Source organism: Aquarana catesbeiana, linkage group LG03 (assembly GCF_042186555.1).
Source record: "Aquarana catesbeiana isolate 2022-GZ linkage group LG03, ASM4218655v1, whole genome shotgun sequence".
In the NCBI taxonomy this organism is placed as follows: domain Eukaryota; kingdom Metazoa; phylum Chordata; class Amphibia; order Anura; family Ranidae; genus Aquarana; species Aquarana catesbeiana.
Window position 1 is genome coordinate 576,879,865 of NC_133326.1, and position 22,063 is coordinate 576,901,927.

The window sequence follows — 22,063 nt, forward strand, 5'->3', positions numbered from 1 at the left end:
ATTGATTATGAAAATAATTGTTAGTTGCAGTGCTAGTGCAGTGCATAATTCGCAGCGACTTCCATGAGTTTCCTGCACCTTATCAAAATCACAACACATTAATGCAAACCACGGCAGGGTGAGTTAACAACACTCCAAAAATCGATTAGCAATCCGATTCTGGTGCAGAAAATAAAATAAAATTAAAAAAAAAAAAAAAAAAATCAAAATCGTGCAGGACTTTTTTTTTGGTGTAGATGAGGTACGATTTGAGCCATACAAAATGAATGGCTCAAATTGCACTGCTGCATAATCGCATGCAAATTGAATGTGAATGCAGTGTGATTCCTGTCCAAATCAATTCCTGCACCAATGTGAACCAGGCCTTAAGGTCTCATGGGGGATGAACAGACCGTCTTAAATGCAACAAAGCCCCAATTATCTACAGGTTCATTCTCCCCCACTCCCTATGTGATTACTGCTGTGCAAATTATAGGAAGACAATAAGGACAAAATGTAGGTAGCTGTATATATATATATATATATATATATATATATATATATATATATATATATATATATATATATCCTACATAAGTAAATTCCATTTATTTTGTATATTAGAACCATCTCGATTTCAGCTATAAACTTTCAAACTGTCACTTCTCACAAAAAAAAAAAAAAAAAAAAAAAAAAAAGAAACATACAGAAACCATTATATTTAATTTATTTATTTATTTATAGTCCTCATAGGCAGTTGAACATTAGCTCCAGTTGTTCAAGACAATTTATACAACACATAAACCAAGTAATGGCCCTGGAAAAGTGCTACTGTTTTAAATCAGCAGCTGTGCATAGTTAAAATATTATTTCTCCAACATTATTAATATATTTTCTCTTTACACAGACCCAATGAGGTTTTCTGCAAGATATCTGGTAATATTTATATATACATTAGAGGTACACAGAACAGAGAGCCATCTTGTGTGCCAAGCAGATATCCAGCCTGTAAACCAGTCACAAGCAAACAACTCTTAGCAAGCTGTCAGACCATACATTTTCTAAAATCCACGTGGCTTACAAAATGGCCACCCATGTTAGGGCGATATGCATACCATGTAAGTGTGCAGCACCAGTCACAGCACATTCTTTTAAATAAAACAGAAGGTCGAATATTGCACAGTAAAAACAAAAAAGGTCCCCACAGGTGTAGCTGGGTGTCCACAGAACAAAAATGCTGAAATACAGAACAGAATATTGGCAAGAAGAAGAACTCAGAAACAAAAAATGGAAGCCTGATGGCCAACCCCAAGGCCAGATCTCCACAGGCACTGAGGCTTCACTTTGATCAGAAGGCAAAAGGCAATTAGCACAAGTCAATGGGGAGGTGTAAAGATGGCGGCCCAGTGCACACTGTTTGGAAAAGGCAGTGCCTCTGAGAGTCAGTGATTGTTTATGCAGCCGAAATGATGCACCAATATGGAATTCATCTTGTGTATATTCATTCCCATTAAAATCGTATGAATTGAAATAAAATAGAGACATCACATGTAAACAGGAGGCTATCTGCAGAAGGAGGAAAGCAGAGTAATCATTTACATAAAAAAAAAAAAAAAAAAACACACCACCATAACACACCACAAAATTTCTATAAAAGATTGGTTTACTGCCACACAGTGGAGACTGCCAAACCAGACTCCGAACAGATCTCAATATCCACAACAATCCGGTTCTCCCTTTCCTGTATCCAGCGCAGTTTGGGAGAATAAGGTGCAATATTTAGGATATCCCATTCCCCTTTAGCGGTAGCTCAGGGCCTGTTGCGGGTTCTGTCAGTAGTTGATTGAATACGTTCATAAACACAGACCTGCTCATAACAACCAACCAGCTTTTATCTTTCCAAGTATTTTGGCTGCTAGAGACGACAGCTTTAGTTTTGCTCACGTTTTCATACATAGTTTTGTAGTTTCTCTACCGCTTTCCTTATTAAAACTACAGTATGTTCCATAATAGTTTGGCAGTTTTAGAAATGTAAACACCTTAGGCAGGCCATACATTGGTCGAATGTCAAAAAAATTCTCCTTTGAAAATCTTATCTAAAAATTTTCATTCGTATTTCGCACAGTTAGTGGGCTGCAGCAACAGCCGATTTTTGTGCGGCCATCGAAATTGAGTAACTGGACATGTTGGAAATATTTTGAAAAATTAATGATTTTCTAATCAATGATGGGAGAATCGTGCGAGAAATGTAAATCCAAAAAGAAATATGCATGTGCAAGAAAAGAAAAATTCCCAGCCACGAAAATTATTTTCTGTAGCAACATGGTTGGTCGAATTTCAAAATCAATGGTGGCACCATCGGATCACAAAACTAACAAATTCTGATTTTCAAAAGAAAATTCTTTCAACATTCGACCATGTATGGCCAGCCTAAAAAAAAAAAAAAAAAAAGTCTGCATTACCCAGACAGAAAAAAACAAAAATCGAAATTTCTGCAGAATTAGGCAGTATATCACAGGATGCTTTACAGCAGCTGGAGCATAAAAGACTCCAGACAGAACTGATGCCATTTTGGCCATTGACAGCTTGAATTCTGCAACTTTCTTATAACTTTCAGAAGCCAGGAGGTGAGAATTCTCCTTAGCATTCCGTTCCCTGCCTTCTCACAAGGTCTCCACAACTGTCATTCACTAATTCCTGAAGAAGGGGACCCTAGTGGCTCAGAAATATTGCATTGGTTGGCAGTGAAAAAATATTGGTGTGCTGGCAATACTTGGGACTGTGCCACTTGTTGGCAGCACCATCCAATATTTCACCCCAAATCAATTTAGGTCTAAAAGTCTGGAAGAGGTGCACTGGGGCTTGTGGATATTTGGACTGAATTTGGTTGTGAAATAGCTATAAGCGGAATGTGACCTGTCCATTGACTTTGTATTAACTGCAATAGCTGGACAGAACTGGGAAATACCTGAGATTTAAGACAGGATTAATCATATAATTTCATTCGCAAGCAGCCAAGCAAACTAAACCTAGAGTTTGGGAGCAGTTGGCCTTTAAGAACACCGCAGAAGCACCAGTGTCATCTCACTGTCTGTACATGAACATTTGTTCTGTAAGTCAAAGTGCTACATTGTTGGCTTTACTTAAAATATCTAATTAAAGCACCAAGTTATTAAAACTTCTTCTATACATATAGGCTCCCTATCAGGTGAGAGGTGACAAAGTGGATTCATAAAAAATAAGACACTGAGCTAAAACAGTGTACCGAGTGCCGCTTTGATCCCACGAAAGTGTATACCATTTATGAAATCTTGTGCTTAGTAAGTACAAAAAAAAAAAGAAATGATCTTATACAGAAAAAGAAAAACCTGTCAATTGAATTGGAAAGACTTAAGAATATAGCAAGTTTAAGCATTCTTTTTAGACACCAAATCTCATAGCAAAGGACCATGGCCTGTCCAAGTGGTAGCAGTTGCAGACATAAGTCGTTGTCAAAAAGTTTTCACAGCAGAGGAGGATCAGAAAATGACTCAAGGAGAACTCCATCCACAATGAATAAATTAATTTGTGGGCAGGGGGATTACTAGGGTTATATAGATTTAGGGTTAAACTTCTATCTGGGACTCCGCTGTAAAAATCCACCAATGAGCAGTTGCGTATGTGACACTTCATTTCCGCATCACACCTACTTGCCACTCTCAGACTCAAGTGAGACTAAGATAAACCCTATGGAGGAACTTTACAGTGCGGCTCCCAGAGTAAATATTAACCCGTATACATTTCCCCAATTCTATTTCTTTTGTAAAATTGATTTGTGTGGAGTTCTCTTTGAAGGCTCACACTTAAGTGATGCAAATTTTCCAAGTGCCAGTTCTAGAAAGTGATTTATAGTAGTGCTGCGTAGCTTGTGGGCTGCTGTAAAAAATAGTATCAAAGTATGAAGCTTTTTACATATCCTGAGAATTCAGCACCGAAAGAAACTTATTACACAGTTCTAGATTTTACTGAAAAATCCCTTCTGAAGAACAGGAGCTTGTGTCATCAGAGAGGGATAAGTCTACTCCGGAGTCATCAGGGTCAAAAGAGGGGAGGCCAAGTTTCCTTGTGTATAAATCAGAATGCAGATCATCCGAGCTCAAAGGGGAGGAAAAGTCAAACACCCAGCCCTCCAGGTCCATGGAGGAGTAGATATTGGGAGACAGATAGGTGGAGGCCTGCAGGAGTGGAGATGGAAGGCTCAGGCACTTTCTCAAGGTGCTGTGAACTGGCGGTCTGTAGGGAAAAAAAAATAAATAAAAAAGTTAAATTATATACAGTTATTAAAAAATAAATAAATAATAAATAAAAAAAAAAAAAAAACACCACGCAGAAGACACCAAACGTTTCACTGTAAAGTCAGGCAAACCACTAAATACATACATACAAGAGAACTAGAACTTTGCCATACATCACAGCTCCGGCTGGAGAACCAAGTTTGCAATACCCAACTTTCCCTCCGGTAATGCAATATTCACAAGCTTCACCACCAGCAAAAATATCTTTGCATGGTCTTTTGGCCCTGGCATCTTAGGCCATCTGGACTGGCCCAGATGATTCAACTCCTGTCCAGCACCATGGCATGCCAAGAATGTTCACCAAGCCGTGCATGCACAGCTCCATGCTCATACAAAAAAATTGCAAACAAGCAGGTAGAAAGCTTTTACTGCAGAAAAGAAGTTTCTTCTACAATAAAAAGCCTGCCTGCTTACAATTTTCTTTAAGGCAAATGTCCAGTTTAAGGCTACTTTCAGACTGGGGCATTGTAGGCGGTAAAGCAGCACTAAATTTAGCGCCGCTTTACCATCGTTTTAGCAGCGCTATTTGGCCGATAGCTGGGCGGTTTTAACCCCTGCTAGCAGCCGAAAAGGGGTTAAAACCGCCCGCAAAGCGCCGCTACCCCATTGTTTTCAATGGGAAGGGGTGCTTTAGGAGTGGGGAATACACCGCTCCTATAGTGCTGCAAGGATGCGGCTAGCAGGACTTTGACCATCCTGCAAGTGCATCGCTCCAGTGTGAAAGCCCTCGGGCTTTCACACTGGAGACACAGGAGAGGCTCTTTACAGGCGCTATTTTAGCGCTGTAGCGCCTGTAAAGCGCCTCAGTGTGAAAGTGCTCTTTGTAGCAGCCGATCGACTAGCTCTTGTGCATCATTCTTGCTCTCTTCTCCTACCAACATGCTCCTGGTTTGCACATGGGCATTACAGTATAACGGATGGGCTACTCACATCTCTCAGTCTAAACTCTGCTATAAAAAAGGGACTGCATGTTGAAATTAAACTTACTTAGGCTGGCCATAGAACATGCAATTTTCTTTCCTTGAGCATAGGTTTGAAGGAAAGAAAACGGTTTGACTCCCCCATCAACACAGTCAGTGTTGATGAGGGAATCCCTCTCGCTGCTTCAAAAACTACAATGCCAACTGCCAGCGGCTATAGTATACAAAACTCAATAGGCTGGTTGTACTGAAGTTGTTCAATAGATTGACTTCAGTACAACAAGCCAGCTCATAGATTTCCTACAGTGGTACAGAACCAGGTCTGCAGTTCCCAATCACTGCAATTCACGCAAAGAATAGTACCAGCCCTGAACCAATTGTGTCTACAGAAAGTGCAAACCCCAAAGCCAAGAGGAAAATTGTGAAAAGTAAGTAAAAAGCTGGAGGGGAGACATGGGGGGGGGGGAATTAAAAAAGTTTTTTTCTTTGGTTGGCAGTCGGCTCTTCAAAGTGGGTATAATCAGCTTAGTTTTAACAAAATGGCCTCATTTACCTTGATGGGAACAACCTTTTCCTTGCTTGGTGATACACGGAGCCAGCTACAGATCGCATCCAACGAACATCATCTGGGATATCAGGGAACCAATCTACTAACCTAAAATATAGAAAAGAAACACAAAACAATAAAGTTACTTTGATGAGGGTACACCAGTAATACACTAGTATTTTTATGTGGTATTACCTAAGATTGTAAAGTTCTTTGCAAGCTTTGCGGCTTTTAAAATGTAGCTATGTTAGGAAAATATTTAGAACTTCAAATTACTAAAAAAAAAAAAAAAAATGGATTTGCAACCAGGTTGATCAAAAAACAAATTATATGATGAATATGATGAACTCTGGCAGGGGCTGTTCAGAACACTTCACTCACTGCAGCTAGCAGAACACCTTGGTTCAGGACAAAACGTCAGGCTTTTTGGTTGGACAAAAGGAGAAGCAGCATACTGATGGGTTATATTTGCATAAAAATTAGTGGACCTTCACCCTAAAGGGCATATTGTGCTGCCCTGCCTCCACCTCCTCCCCTCTTCTACAAGTGGAAGTTTGTTTTTTTAAGTGCTTTATTTGTGCTGAAAAGTATCAACTCTCATCCAGGTGAGAACTTCCCAGCCTCCTGCGCATTCATAGATGTGCCACAGTGCTTAGATTCCAAGAGAGCCCTGTGGCACATCTGCGCATTTGCCAGTTTCCCAAGCACGCGCAAAGCCTGGTACCAAGTATGTCCAAAGCCTTCAGCAGTTGTGCCAATGAGCTCTTCCAGGACCCAAAGGCCAGGCAGAGCTTGTGGGCACACCTACACGCAAAAAGCAGGACCATCTGCTAGTTCCCCTTTAACTTCAAAACTATATGAAAACCTACTTTAATACATGAAACATGTCACACCTATGCCTATGTTTAATGAAACAGACACCAACAAGTATAACCCGACATGAAAGTATGCAATTTATGTTTTAGTTACATATAAGGCTCTCAACTAAAACAAAAACACAATCCATTCACTCAGTCCTTACCTCAGAGCTAAAGAATATGCAGATTCAACTGGCAGAGTACATGGCAGAGCCATATAAGAGGCCACTTTCACAGGCAGGAGACCCGTGATATGGCTGTAGAGTCCTCCTTTCTCTTTACAGGCTTCCTGCAATGCTGAAACACATATTGGGAATACATTTAGTGCTTTGTTACACCAGGATGTATACACTGACATGTGCATGAGACACTTTTTTGAAGGATCCTATTCAAGCAACATGAATGGTAAAATACAAGTCAGCACACCAAAAATGAAGGATGCAGGCCATTTCTCAATGCAGAATGTTGGTATAAACCTTTAAACTATAACATCTGTCCGATGTCCATACCTTTAAATTGCATTGATTTAGTCCCTGTACAGAGCATTAGTAGGACTACATCAGAAACACACAGTTCAGTTTTGGGCACAGGTTCAAAAAAGATTGTTGCAGAACTGGAAAGAGTACAACTGAACTCATAGGGGCATTGAGGACCTTGGCTACAAAGAAAGATGAACCAAAACTGAATTTTCCCTTGAGAACATGCAATTACAGTCCAACTTCAGGAATTAAAAAAAAAAAAAAAAAAAAAAAAAAACAAAACACTGCAAGGGTTAAACATTTGTTATATCTAGGGTTGCATTAATATGGGGTAAATACTTATTCCCTATTCCTTTCTCCAGCAGGGTCCTTCCAGCTCATTGGTCCTCCTTGTAACCAGCTCCAGTTGCACTCCAGCCTCCTCAGTAAATATAGGGTTAATGTCCTTGTGTTGTACATGACAATACCAAGGCTACTCCAATAGGCCAGAGCTTTGGGAAGAGGAGGAGAATGACCAGAGCAGGGGTGCAAGGCATGTACTACAGCTTGCACTTTAACCCCTGGACAGAACAAGCATTTAACCCATGCAGTGCAGGGAGGGAAAGGGGGTTACAGCAAGTTAGTTCCTGCTGAATCATTAAGTAGATTTATTTTAAAGGGCCAAATGTGTTTCTAAAGGCATACACTATAACCAGCTATTGCAAAACACTACAGAATGTTCATTTATGGAGTATCCAATTGCTTTTAAGGATCAGGAATAATTTTTCCCCCTATGAAAACAAACTGGATGATGCTTTATAAGGGGTTTACCTTCCTTTGTATCAGTGGTTTTGGAGCATGCAAGGTTTTTATTTGTTATGGTTGTTCTTTGGGTGAAGTTGGACATGTGTCTTCTCAGCCCAATTATGTAATGGTGTTGAAAAATACATATATGAAGGCCAAGTCATTAATTAAAAGCTGAACACAACTGAAATATACTGCTTCCACTCAAAGTAAATCCAATCGCAGATCGTCTGACACTAGGTTAGAGTCCTTGTAACTGGTATTTTGAATGCTTTTAGTCTGGTCACACATTCAAACCATTAATCCTAGGCACATCAGCATATGCTACAGACAGCACTCCCACTCTAGCTACCTTTGCAGAGTCTAGGTGGTAGTTTTTCCATTATTCTTCTATCCAGATGCCAACTCTCCTGCTTCACAAGAGGCCTCTTTTCTTCCATTTCTTCTGCTTTCTTTACATTGGAGGACATGGTGCATTCCTGACTGCTGCAAGTAATGGGCTTCTCTTCCATTAAAGACAGATCTGGTATGGGTGATGGCATGTTTAGGAGACCTAAAGAAAAAAAAAAAAAAAAAAAAAAAAAGAAGGAAAAATTAGGTTAGAAGGCCCTGATAGGTTAACAGGTTGCAGAAGTCCATGATCAATCAAGTCTTCATTCTGATGAATTAACATTTATGGGTGGTGTGCTTTTTGTCCTCTAGGTGTATACCTAGCAATACCAGCCAACAGCATCACAGAAACTTGATACAATACATCAGAGTTTCTCACGCCGCTGTAGTTGTAAGTACTGATGGGATCAGGGGGCATTTTGGCCCTTTTTATACATTTCAAATGAAAAATATGTACTCTTGTAGCGCTTTTTAAAATATTGCCATTTTACTGGCATTTCGAGCACATGTAAGCAGTTTTTTTTTGTTTTATGAAATAAGTCGATCCAATAATCCAGGTTATTTTTACAATCCTTGAATTTTAGAGGTGGGCATTAGATGTATATTGAGGCAGCCAAAGTTGCTTAGTGCTCTTCAGTGGCAGCTGGTGCTCAAAATTTTGAGTGGGGGGGTGGCGGGGGTGTGCGCAAACAAACTGAAAAATTCTGAAAACTACTGAAACAAATAAATCAAAAGGCAGCCACTGTGCCCCAAAGGCAGCCACTGTTTCCCCCCGCTCGCTGTCTGACTGGCACTTACCCCATCTTGGTGACAGGTCAGACAGCAGGTGACAGCGACGAGCTGTGGGATGGGAAGTATGGATTCAGGCGATGGCATCTGTGTCCTCCGTGCGTCTCTTCGCTTCTGCTAGCTGGCCAACGGGATCCCCTGTGCCTTCAGCCAATCAGGTGACCGGTATTAGACCCACGCCTCTTGATTGGCGTGATTGATGGTTCAGTGTTAGAAAAGCAAATATTCATTTGCTTTTCTAATAAGCCTGGATGGACTGCGAGCACAATGCTCTGCGCTCCAAGTCCACCTTTTTTGAAGCCTATTAGAGCCTATATGGCTCTAATCAGGTGTTTAAAAAAAATGAAAAAAAAATTTAAAAAAAACACCCCAGCCGCTGGAATTCAGTTGCCCGGCGTCCAAAATGGGGCCCGAAAAGGGGGTGGCTACAGCGGCCATGGAGAGATTCATGCAATGCAATGCATGAATCCATCCATTTGTCATATAGGGGACAGCGCCCGTGCGCCCTTAATGGACAGGCCACCCTTGGTGAAATTACTGCATTATATATGCAGACGCTTCTTCCTACTTTGTAGGGCTGCAATTTTCTTTATGGCTCCTCCCATCCCAGGGCAGGACTTCATCAAAACTGGATCAGACAGAATCTGGAGCGACTGTTCATATTAACTAATCGGCTTCTTTCAGCTTGTTCAGTTAAGCTTTAAAAATGAAACTTATAAGCTGATTGGTTGCCATGCACGGCTCCCCCAGATTCTGACTGCTTCAATTTTGATAAATCCCCCTAAATGTATTTTCCATTTAAACTAGAAGCATGAAAAGCAGAGTTCTAGTCAGTAGTAGAAGTGAGGCAACCAAAAAGGTGAAATATTACAAGAAACATTCTAAGAGAAATCAGAATGCACATTGGTTTTATATTTTTCAATCTACAAAACACATACCGTTTTCTTTTAGGAATCGAAGTGCATCATTGTATCCCTGTTGACACATCTCTCCCAGAACCTGCAGAAACATTAGGACCATGAAATGTAATGGACAAAAAAGGATGACTGAGGGAAATGTACTGCCATTGTATTAGCAGTCACAAGCATTAGCAGTCACTAAACAATGGAAATTAGAGTGACGTTGTTGACTAAGGCAGCCAATAAGCTTTTTCTGTCTTTAGTGCATAAAAAGAAAGCATATAAAGCTGATTGGATGCTCCTAGTAACATTCATCTCCATGTTTAGGAAATGAAGCCCCCGTGTCTATATGACCCAGAGAAAGACATAACATGGTTAAGATTTTTTTGTACAACCACTATAAATTCCTTTAGATGCCAAGACAAGGGCCCGAAAAAGGGAAGAAGCTGTAGGTTTCACCAAGGAGCTAAAAGAAACAGACCCTCTGGTCAATGTTTTTGGCACACAGAGTGAAGGGATTGATCACAGATGAATTTTCAGCATGCTGAAAATTCTCAGACTACTCAAAATTAGTTGCACCATATCCAATGCAAGGGTTACACTGGGTATAAATTGATAGACCACTTCAAATACTGACCAGAGGCCCCCATTCTAACTTTTAAAGAGAATCAGTAACACTATGTTATAACAAGCCGCCACTACCACCCACTTTCACTCTTTTCTGTGCTCCCCTGCTGCTTCGCCATGAGTCCAATACTTGGGTATATGCAGTGTCAGAGCTTACACAGGGTAATGACCTTCTCCCTACCCACATGACAGTGTTTGAGCCTGGTTATTGTCCATTCGGACAAGCATTGCATCCTGAATGTGAGGGGAGGTGGTCACGCGATCCTCCATACCTGAAGTATTAGGCATTTCTGAGAGCTCTGAAAGTTGAACACAAAGTGAGGGGGCATCACTGGGTGTTCTGTTAAGAGAACCTGTCACTTACGAATGGACAAAAAGTCATACATTCTTGTTATGAGAGACAGGACAGAAAGGAAGGTCACTTACTTTGGGCTCCGGTGGAAAGAGTGCTCGCGTTAGCCGGTAGAGGTTCCCCAGGCTGAACTGGATGCTGGTGTTGGTGACTCTGAGCTCATGGAAGTTGGTGGAGTTATCTCTGGGGCAGATATCAGACTCCCCTGAGAAAGGCGAGATTGTGATGGTGTTCTTAAGTTCATATTCAGGTAAGTTGTTGCTAATGCCACCATCTACATAACGCTGAAAAAAGAAAGAAAATTGAGTTAAAAATGAGAGCACATGTACCTCTAATGCCACTAGTGCTGCAAAGGCTTGAAAGTCCTCAATGCAAGCACCATTTACATTTAATTAGGCAGATGGAAATACTGCATAGGATACAGTGAGTGTAGTCATCCAGGGGCAGGAAGTATGTTACTGGCAGGATCGCCGGGTGGAAACGAGCCTGAAAAACTAATGCAGCACCACATCTAAAAGCTGGTAAGGTGCAATATCACAATTTTTATTTTGGGGTTTAGATATATTTTATGCTATCAAGCCACAGGGACAGCTGGTAATGCTGTAAATGTTAGCGCTCATCAGTCCAAAGCAGGGGTCTCCAAACTTATTTTACAAATATTGGGGGGGGGCACTAAAATACCTTTTAAAAATGACTGCATAAAATGTAAATTAATGGATAAGTTACTTGGAGCTTTTATCGTAATCAGCATGATACAATTCAAAACTTCAGTAAAACAAAGCAAACAAAATTTGAGCCTAGAGTCCCCCTTTTATCAGGGTCCCCATCAAAGTCTACCTTACATCAGAGTTCCTGTAAAAAAAAAAAAAAAAAAAAAAAAAAAAAAAAAAAAAAAAAAAAAAAAAAAAAAAAAAAACCACACACACACACACACACACACACACACACACACACACACACACACACAGAACTTCCAGTTTTAGGTGGAGTTCTGCTTTAAATGGTTAATTTACATATCTTCCCTAAGGGTCCTTTCACATGCTGGGACGTTACGTTTTTAATGGAAGAAAAAATATGGTTTTCTTGCGTCGTAAACGGAGCTTAGTGGAGATGGATGTCAGCGGATCATCCGCCAATGTCTGCTAGCCCACAGAGATACATGTATGTCTGTTTTTCTTCCGCCAACAGATGGAGGAAAAATGGACATACAGAACAGAATGCCCGTGTGAAAGGACCCTTACACAATATACTTCAGTTGTTTTCCCAGTCCATCTGCCTGTGGGAATACCACTAGGTCCAAAGATCAGGTAAGGCTGTGTGATTCCCAGGGTCATTACAGTTTCCTGCCTTGTTAGCTTGGAGTATAACAAATAGGTTTAGCATTTAAGAAGAGTGCAGATAACCGATAATTCTCTTATTTTTACAACACCCAGTTTAGTATTTAATCCTGCTTTTCCTAGAAAACTACATCAGCAAACACTTACCACGCCTCTAAATGTAGGAGGAATAATCCCACAGTAAACTGGGACAAAGGCACTGCATATTAAAGCCTGTTGGGAAACAAAACAAAAAATTACCTATACAGCAGGCCAACAGTTGAGATATTATTCAGAAATATTTTAACATTTCATTTCCCAAAAGGCAAAACCACCATTTATGGGTAAAAGTGGTCTTTACAAGTAAGCCCCCCCCCCATAAAAAAAAAAAAAAAAAAAAAAAAAAAGTGACCAAAACATAAAAGGGTTTTCTGACTTGGGTATCAAGTGCTGGACACGGTTTTTAAAGTCACAAAGACAAGATGTCTAGACTTCCAGCTTTCCATTATTTACACCAGAAAGTGCCAGATTTAGTATGCAAGACTTATTGGTACAACCTTCTATAATAGCTGCATGGGCAGGGTCAGGTATGCTTTATGGTGAGATCTGGGGTCTATTAAGCCCCTGATCTCTCCTCTGCACAAAAGCATCTGATCAAACTGAGATTGGTTTGAGGTGATACTTGCCTAGCTGGTACCAGCTAGTAAACAAATCAAAATTGGAAGTGACAAGATCCTTGTAATTTCCGGCTTCATTCATTCTCCTCTGTCAACAGGTAGCCCATCGGTATGCAGCGGTCCTGGGTTTCCCAATGGCACGGGAGAGCCCAGGAACATCAGCGGGCAGCAGTGGCCCTCTTACGCATCCTGTAAAAGGGATCCGAGCTGAAAGCCCATTGCTGGCTGTAAAGATCAATACCAGGATTATGGCTGCAGGTGCATGTAGGGCTGGAAGTGGTTTTTAACACTAGTGTGAGCGTTGTCTAAATTACCTCTCCCTTTCCTTTGCCAGTATTATGTGGAGCAGCTATTCTCAACCAGGGTTCTGTGGAACCCTAGGATTCCTCAAGCTGTGTTTATTTGGCCCCCCACCTGCATAGTTTAGGAGCCAACACCACTTGACAGGGCCAGCTGTAGGACACCAATGATCTTTTTAGCCTGCCCATAAGGGTGGCTTTTGACACCACTGCAAGGGTGGCATTCTTCCCAATGAAGAATGGATTGTTTTTTATCAGGTTCTTTAAATTTTTTTTTTTTTTTTTTTAAACAAACATCTCTATACTTACTAGCTCTGTGCCATGCTCTCGTGCAAGTAGCTGGATCGGATCGGGCTCAGGTAATAAGGGCACTTTTACACTCACAGCGCCCGGGCGTCGATGGTAAAGCGCCGCTATTTTTAGCGTCTTTTTGCTGCGCTTTTCAGCCGCTAGCGGGGCACTTTTAACTCCCGCTAAAGGCCGTAAAGGGTTAGTTAAAAAGTTAAAAGCACCCGCAAAGTTAAAAGCCGAAAGTTAAAAGCACCCGCAAAGCGCCTCAAAAGGCTCCTAAAGCGCCTCAAAGAAGCTGCTAGCAGAACCTCTGACGGACTTCCCTCGGGCCTTCACATTGGAGTGACAGGAGAAGCGATTTACAGGCGCTATTTTTTGCGCCTCAGTGTGAAAGGGGTCTAATGGGAGTTGCAGGGGGGATCCTGCAGCAGAAGGTTTTTTACTTTAATGCACAGACTGCAAGGTTTTTTTTTTTTGTTTTTCAAACAAGTAGTGAACCTTGAGGCTACATCATTCTGAATTCATCAGAATAAAGCATTTCCCAAGATGCATCTAAAAAGGAAGGGAGCTGCCAAGGGTGCTTGTGACCAGGCATATAGTGCAAGATCTTTTTCCCCCCAATCAATTGCATTTTTGCCTACATTATGAAGCCCACATTTTTGGTCCATTTTAAGAACATACATAAAAACAAAAAAACAAACCAAAAAAAAAAAAAAACATTTCAAGAGAGCAGACATCTCTATGCTCAAAGGAGATCTTTTCTCGACTTCCTGTTCACCATCTTGCTGGTGCTTGGTTTATAAAACCTGTACATCAGGGAAGTCATCTTGTGTCATTCAGTACTGTACACCACTGACATGCAGCTTACCTGAATAAGCTCCTCCTTTGAGCTGAACTCCGACACCAGGACGTTCTCTCCATCGGAGACCCGGGTTAGGGATACACACAGTTTGCCCGATGCCAGCTCATGTGCATTTTCAGGGAGGTTTCTGTAGAGTCCGTCCTTTAGGATCTTGACCAGATTAAATGAAGGGTGCAGCGGGCCCAGGTTTCTCTTTCTGGCTTCCTTGGCCACCTCCATTACATCTGAACAACATTGAGCTGCAATGAGAAAGCATGGAGAGCATCTGTAAATTGTTATGCCAAATATAACCTCTGCAGAAGGAGCCCAGTCTTTTGGGCATTACCCCCATTTATGAGGAAACAAATAAATAGTTTAATATGAAGTTAATACTGAACATACAGCCTGCATTCTCATTAGAGGGAGGCAGGGAAAAGAAACATTCCTCAACTCCAGGGTCACCAGCCCGGCACCCTTTCTTTCCATGCCATTTACCCACCATTGGATCACTCCTGGGGAAAAAAAAAACCCCAAACACCCTACACATACCCCATTTCCCAAATGTCTTTAGTGTAGTTAGGTCACATCCTCTTCCCTATCATCTTACACCTGAGGTAGGAAGATTATAAATGTTGGAGAACGACACCATATACCATGGAGCTGCAATTATAAGAGTTGGTTGGTGGATTTTTTTTTTTATTTTTTTTTTTTATTTGACCCAAGCTAGAATTGGGCTCCAACGAATTGCAAAACGAATTGCACTCCTGTGATCCATAGGAGAAGCCCAGGCAAACAAGCTTAGGCTGGACTTCTCCTTTAAGCCTGATCCTTATACCTTGCCTTCACTGACCTAGCACTCCGTTCAGTTTTGGGTAGTGATAAAATACCCAGTGCTTCGGCATATAGAGGAGTAGGCGACATTGCATGTGCTCCGATTAGCTGAATGTGGTTACATGGGGGTTAGAAGACCATCAGCCTTTCGAAGGCTCCAAATGGAAACCTGACCTGAGCCACTAAGGGAGAAGGACAATATAGAAACCCTGCCGTTTTGTTCATGTTCACTGTAAAAGGTAGCCATCTATACATAAAAAAAAAAAAAAAAAACACGCAGAATAATCCAGGAAGCAAACAGCAAGGCAAGTTAGAGGGAACATTTTAGCCAACACCAGGACAGTGGGTAAAAGTATGATGATTAAAAATGTGCAATTGCAATTTAAAAAAAAAATTGTGGCTACAGATTATAGTTTATCCAAACCTCTGTCATTCTCACTTTTGCTGGACAGATTTGCCCGCAATGATTGCGTAAGACTAATTGATTGCATTAGACTATGGCATTACATCTACTGAGTGCATACATTTTAGCATTTAGAATTCAGTACTTAATAACTGTGGTCTTCGAAGTTAACATTTGATTACTCATTAAACCCAAAGCTGGTGCCCTCTTCTGAAGTAGGAATGTTGACCAATGGACCAATTTTATTTCTGCTACCATTAGAATGTTTCGTTGCTCTTCAGCATGCAAAACATTCTCAGAACATTCGTGAAAATGCATCATTATTCGTCCTGCCCAACTTTGTCATCTAATGTGGTGAAAGAATCACGAGAGAATAATGACCATGAGTGGACATGCTTCAGTCTTGGCAGAGCCGGTTCATAATTGATGAAGGGACTTGGGCAATGCAGAACACAATGTGACCATTAAATCGTCATATCTTCTGGGGGGCTGGCCTCTTACAGTAAATTAAGTCTTTAAGTAAATTATCGTCATCTGTATTGTGGAATTTGTTTTTCTGATAACTGGATTTTGGCATTCACATGATGATTATATTTGACAAGCAAATTCCTAGAAAATTCCTAGAAAATTCCAGGACATACATTCACTTGAATGAACATGAAGATCTCTTGTTTTTATTCTAGTCTGTTAAATATGCAATTTAGAGTGGTGTGTTATCTGTTTCATAATTTTTTTTTTCCACAAACACCTCAGCTGTTCCAGGCCTGTGTTAAGCCTGGGATTATAGAAAAAGGAAAAAAGCAAAAAACACAAATGAGCTTAACATAGCAGGCTTTGTATAGTATCCTACCTGTAATTTTGAAGATTACACAAGTTTATTTCCTTATGTACACTGCCTTGGTCATTTTATATTATTTACACTCACCGGCCACTTTATTAGGTATACCTGTTCAATTGCTTGGTAATACAAATTGCCAATCAGTTAATCACATGGCAGCAACTCAATACATTTAGGCATCTACATGTGGTGAAGACGACTTTCTAAAGTTCAAACCGAGCATCAGAAAGGGGATTTAAGTGACTTTGAACGTGGGATGGTTGTTGGTGCCAGACAGGGTGGTCTGAGCATTTCAAAAACTGCTCATCTACTGGGGTTGTCACAAAACCTTCTCTAGGGATTACAGAGAATGGTCCGCAAAAGAGAAAATATCCAGTGAGTGGCAGTTGTGTGAACGAAAATGCCTTATTGATGTCAGAAGAGAATGGGTAGACTGGTTTGAGATGATAGAAAGGCAACAGTAACTCAAATAATTACTCAATACAACCAAGGTATGCAGAATACCATCTCTGAATGCACAACACATCCAACCTTGAAGCAGATGGGCTACAGCAGCAGAAGACCACACCGGGTGCCACTCCTGTCATCTAAGAACAGGAAACTGAGGCTACAATTCGCACAGGCTCACCAAAATTGGACAATAGAAGATTGGAAAAACGTTGCCTAGTCTCAATTTCAGCTGTGACATTCAGATGGTAGGGTCAGAATTTGCCGTAAATAACATGAAAGCATGGATCCATCCTGCCTTGTATCAACGGTTCAGACTGGTGGTGGTGTAATGGTGTGGGGGGATATTTTCTTGGCACACTTTGGACCCCTTAGTACCAATTGAGCATTGTTTAAAAAAAAAAAAAAAAACACGGCCTACCTGAGTATTGTTGCTGACCATGTCCTTCCCTTTATCACTACAGTGTACCCATCTTCTGATGGCTCCTTCCAGCAGGATAATGCACCATGTCACAAAGCTCAAATCATCTCACCACTGGTCTCTTGAACATGACAATGAGGTCATATACTCCAATGGCCTCCAGTGTCACCAGATCTCAATCCAATAGAGCACCTTTGGGATGTGGTGGATTGGGAGATTCTCATCATGGATGTGCAGCCCACAAATCTGCAGCAACTGTGTGATGCCATCATGTCATGATGGTGTTTCCAACACCTTGTTGAATCTATGCCACAAAGAACAAAGGCGGTTCTGAAGGCAAAAGGGGGGTCCAACCTGGTACTAGCAAGATGTACCTAAAAAAGTGGCCGGTGTGTGTATATTGTATGTATAATATATAAACGTACATTACACACACTTAAAAGCAGGACCATATATACGGTTTTGCCTCCAGATTATATAACATTACAGATAAAGGAGAACGAGCAACAAAATTATCTGATAAACTAACAAACTTGGATTTCTAGAACTACTTTTACTCTATATGGTTTGCCCTTTGTGAGTCACATCAGATGCATTAACCAGTTTCTCAGAAGAATATCAGTGCGATTTCTCTAATCTCTCAGTACTTGCCGCCCTGAATGTATAAGGAAAGACAAAATAAAGATAGCCATGAACTGTGGAGGAATCGTAATCCATCACAATGTTGCTCAAGTTTATGTCCCCAGCCAAGCTTACCAGAGGAAACATGAGCAGAGCAGACCTGAGAACTGTCAGCCCACAATTCAGCCAGAGCCCAACACATCCACAGCACATCATCTGGTGCCGAAGTGGACAGTTCCTTGGCCTGGAAAAAAACAACATTTCCCTTTTTACACCTGCCAAAAATACAAAAAGATGCAGAACATGCATCTACCTAGCTGGTGAACCAACAGTCGCTGTGTTTACAGATCACTGAACCATTTCAGGCACACTATGCAATAAATATTAGGTTTAGTTTTAAATAATTGTCAGGGATGGGGTACGGTTGTATTGCAGAGCAGGCCCTTGCCTCCCTTTTTGGAGATCCCCGCCAACACGGTCTGCCCCTCTTCTCCTGCATGTACCCCCTCAGCAAACTGTGTGCTATGGGGCAGCCAAAAAGGCATGCTCCTGACCTGGGCTGTGTGCATCCATAGACACACACAGTGTGGCATGGCCACAACCACTGCTCCATCCTCATAGGATCTGACTGACAGCAGCAAGAACCTTTAGCACCTGCTGCTACCTGTGTGCACTGAAAGAGTAAGAGGAGAGCGGGCATCAGCCGGGCACAGCGCTCAGTCACAGTTGTTACCTTTTGCATGGTTTTTTCACTATGTCAGTTACAAAGTACTGCTTTTTCTCCAGATTACATAATACAGATAAAGTCCATATAAACAATGATAGATTTATATCTTTAAACATGCTACTACTGAACTTTGTATTCTAGATCATAACTTGTACTTTACATGCTTTGTCCTTGGTGAGTCACGTTAAATTTGTTTCTCAGAAGAAGATCAGAGCGATTTCTCAAAACTCTCTCAGTACTCCTAGCCCTGAATTTACGCAGAAAAAAAACAAAAATTAAATAGCCTTGAACTGCTGAGAAATCTTAACTGCTTATTAGGCACACGTTCCTGACCTATGCTAAAAACTTTCCAGGGAAACATGAAAAGACCAGACCGAGAGAGCAGTCAGCTCACACGATTCAGCCAATCAGAGCCTGGAAAACGCAACGGCACTGGGACTGCTGCCACACAAGACCGCTCAGTTCTTTTGCTTTGGAATAGACCTGTCTTTTTTACACCTCTTGTCATAAATGCAAAAGGGATACAAAAACACACATCTGCCTAGCCGAGAACGAAAACAAAAGAATATAAACCACACATTGTTCATGTATGGCCCTTTTTCCCCCCATAGCATCAGGTCAAAAGGTCCATTCATCCCTATGGACATGAGGGTATAAATGGACTTGTGTTCCCCTACCTGGCCGCCCATAGAGCAGGGTGGGTGGCTCGGTCTGTGTCCGCTCTGCAGAAGCTGATTGGACATGGATGTGTCATCCGCCCGCTCCGAGCTAATCCCCTGCTGATCAGAACCGAGCCCACCATGTGAAAAGGGCCTAGATTGTAAGCTCTTACGAGCAGGGACCTCTGATTCCTCCTGTATTTAATTGTATTGTAACTGGATTGCATGTGGACTTTATACACTTTTTATATTCATGTATATGTGGCACTGATATATATTGTGTTATTATACACATCTTCATACACAAGGTTTTTTGTTTTAGCGCACTATTCACATAATTTAACTTAATTAGTTGTGGTCAGATCACTATTGAATTGTTGCAGCTGCTCTTTCACCTTTTTTAATACCAACATCCCAGAACAGCGCTTGAGTATTTTTATTATATTTGTATTGTAACTGTACTGTTGTAAAGCAATGCGCAAACTGTTGGCGCTATAAAAATCCTGAATAATACAATTTGCTTACTTTTGTATTTACTTTTTGTTAAATAACTAACCATTTTAGAACTGACCATGGGAAAAAATTAATATTTACAGACTCCCAATAGACCTAACAATCTTAGGTTGGCCATACATTATGCAACTTTCTTTCCTTCAACCACAGGTGATCAGCTGACTCAGCTTTGTAGGAATCTGAAATCTAAGAGTTGGGATTTGTGTGTTCCTGACTGGTGTCTAAATCCCAGGTGATCCTTATAGAACAGTGATGGCGAACCTTGGAACCTCAGATGTTTTGGAACTACATTTCCCACGATGCTCAACTACACTGCAGAGCGCATGAGCATCATGGGAAATGTAGTTCCAAAAACATCTGGGATGCCAAGGTTCGCCATCACTGCTATAGAATATAAATCCCCTACTGACACCAGCCACTATCAACAGCTCTACCGCTACCAGCCACTGCCCTACCAACACCATGGGAGAGGGGGTCACTGAACTGAATCTTTGCCCCAGGTGAAAGAATGTCTAGCTTCGCCACTGTGCATATGCAAGTAGGATGCATATCCACTTCCTTGCAAACACTGCAGACTAGGTGTGGATCCCACAATGAGAGGTTTTCAAGACCTTCATCATCAGGTAGTCATCTGCTCCTCTAAAGAGAGCCTATAGACGCCTAAAAGGTAATCTGTGTGCATGCATGACCTGACCACCCTCGGGTACCACCATCACCTGAGCCCTAGAATGGTAAGGTAAAGGATTACAGGGCTGGACAGGTTTGCGGACCTTCCAATGTATTATGTTCAGGAGAAGCAGAGTGTACAGCCAGCCACAGACGTGAATGGCTGTACACCATGTACCAGTGTAAAGGAGGATGCTCAGCTTCTGCTTCGGTGTTTACCTGCACATGTGCATACAATTTCCCAAAATGCAGACGTTTCACAAGCTGAGTGCCACTAGAATAGAGGCATACAGTAAAATTAATTTCTGTGGCCTACTACTGTACAGATCAGCTGCGGTACCTCGGGAGGGGGCAGAAAAACATTTGGAATTTTACGCCAAGTATAATTCATGTCTGAAAACATCCATGTGAACAAGTCCTAATTATGCTCCTATGTTGTCACCCTATATGATGTGTTACTGATAGAGACTACTTGAAGCTGTGCCATCACACATTGTGCAGGTGTTCCGTCAGAAATCGGCAACCCATCAGATTAGGTAACAGAAGTGACGTTCTGTCAGCTACGCATGTGTTCCACCAGGTTTGCTCATCTGACAGAACACCTGCAGCCAGAAGAAGGCAGCGGACATCTTAGTACACCCAGCTAAGTCTTGAATTTCACAGTAATTTTAGCAATGAAGTGAGCATACATACAGTATCTTACAAAAGTGATTACGCCCCTCACATTTTTAAAACTATTTTATTATATCTTAATGTGACAATGAAGAAATGACACTTTGCTACAATGTAAAGTAGTGAGTGTACAGCTTGTATAGCAGTGAAAATTTGCTGTTCCCTCAAAATAACACACACAGCCATTAATGTCTAAACCGCTGGCAAACGAAAGAGTACACCCCCAAGTGAAAATGTCCAAATTGGGCCCAAAGTGTCAGTATTTTGTGTGGCCATCATTATTTTTTCAGCACTGCCTTAACCCACTTGGGCATGGATTTCAGCAGAGCTTTACAGGTTGCCACTGGAGTCCTCTTCCACTCCTCCATGATGACATCACGGAGCTGGTGGATGTTGGAGACCTTGCGCTCCTCCACCTTCCGTTTGAGGATGCCCCACAGATCCTCAATAGGGTTTAGCTCTGGAGACATGCTTGGCTAGCCCATCACCTTTACCCTTGGCTTCTTTAGCAAGGCAGTGGTCTTGGAGGTGTCATTGGGGTCGTTATGTTGGAATACTGGCCTGCGGCCCAGTCTCTGAAGGGAGGGGATCATGCTCTGCTTCAGTATGTCACAGTACATGTTGGCATTCATGGTTCCCTTAATGAACTGTAGCAGCACTCATAGAGCCCCAGACCATGACACTCCCACCACCATGCTTGACTGTAGGCAAGACACACTTGTCTTTGTACTCCTCACCTGGCTGCCACCAAACATTCTGGACACCATCTGAACCAAATACATTTATCTCGGTCTCATCAGACCACAGGACATGGTTCCAGTAATCCATGCCCTTAGTCTGCTTGTCTTCAGCAAACTTTCTTGTGCACCATCCTTAGAAGATGCT

General features: G+C 41.5%; 1 protein-coding gene across 1 annotated transcript in view; it reads right to left on the minus strand.

Moving 5' to 3' along the window:
* Positions 1-697: 697 nt before the first annotated feature.
* Positions 698-22,063, minus strand: part of LOC141132936 (patatin-like phospholipase domain-containing protein 2) — a 32,975-nt gene continuing 11,609 nt past the window's right edge. The window contains exons 2-9 of the mRNA XM_073621945.1: positions 14,408-14,640; positions 12,441-12,506; positions 11,031-11,240; positions 10,017-10,077; positions 8,252-8,452; positions 6,802-6,934; positions 5,787-5,888; positions 698-4,251 (exon numbers count right to left, since the gene is read on the minus strand). Of these exons, the coding sequence (XP_073478046.1) occupies positions 3,981-4,251; positions 5,787-5,888; positions 6,802-6,934; positions 8,252-8,452; positions 10,017-10,077; positions 11,031-11,240; positions 12,441-12,506; positions 14,408-14,640 (1,277 nt within the window). The 3' untranslated portion in view covers positions 698-3,980. The remainder of the gene's footprint in view (positions 4,252-5,786; positions 5,889-6,801; positions 6,935-8,251; positions 8,453-10,016; positions 10,078-11,030; positions 11,241-12,440; positions 12,507-14,407; positions 14,641-22,063) is intronic.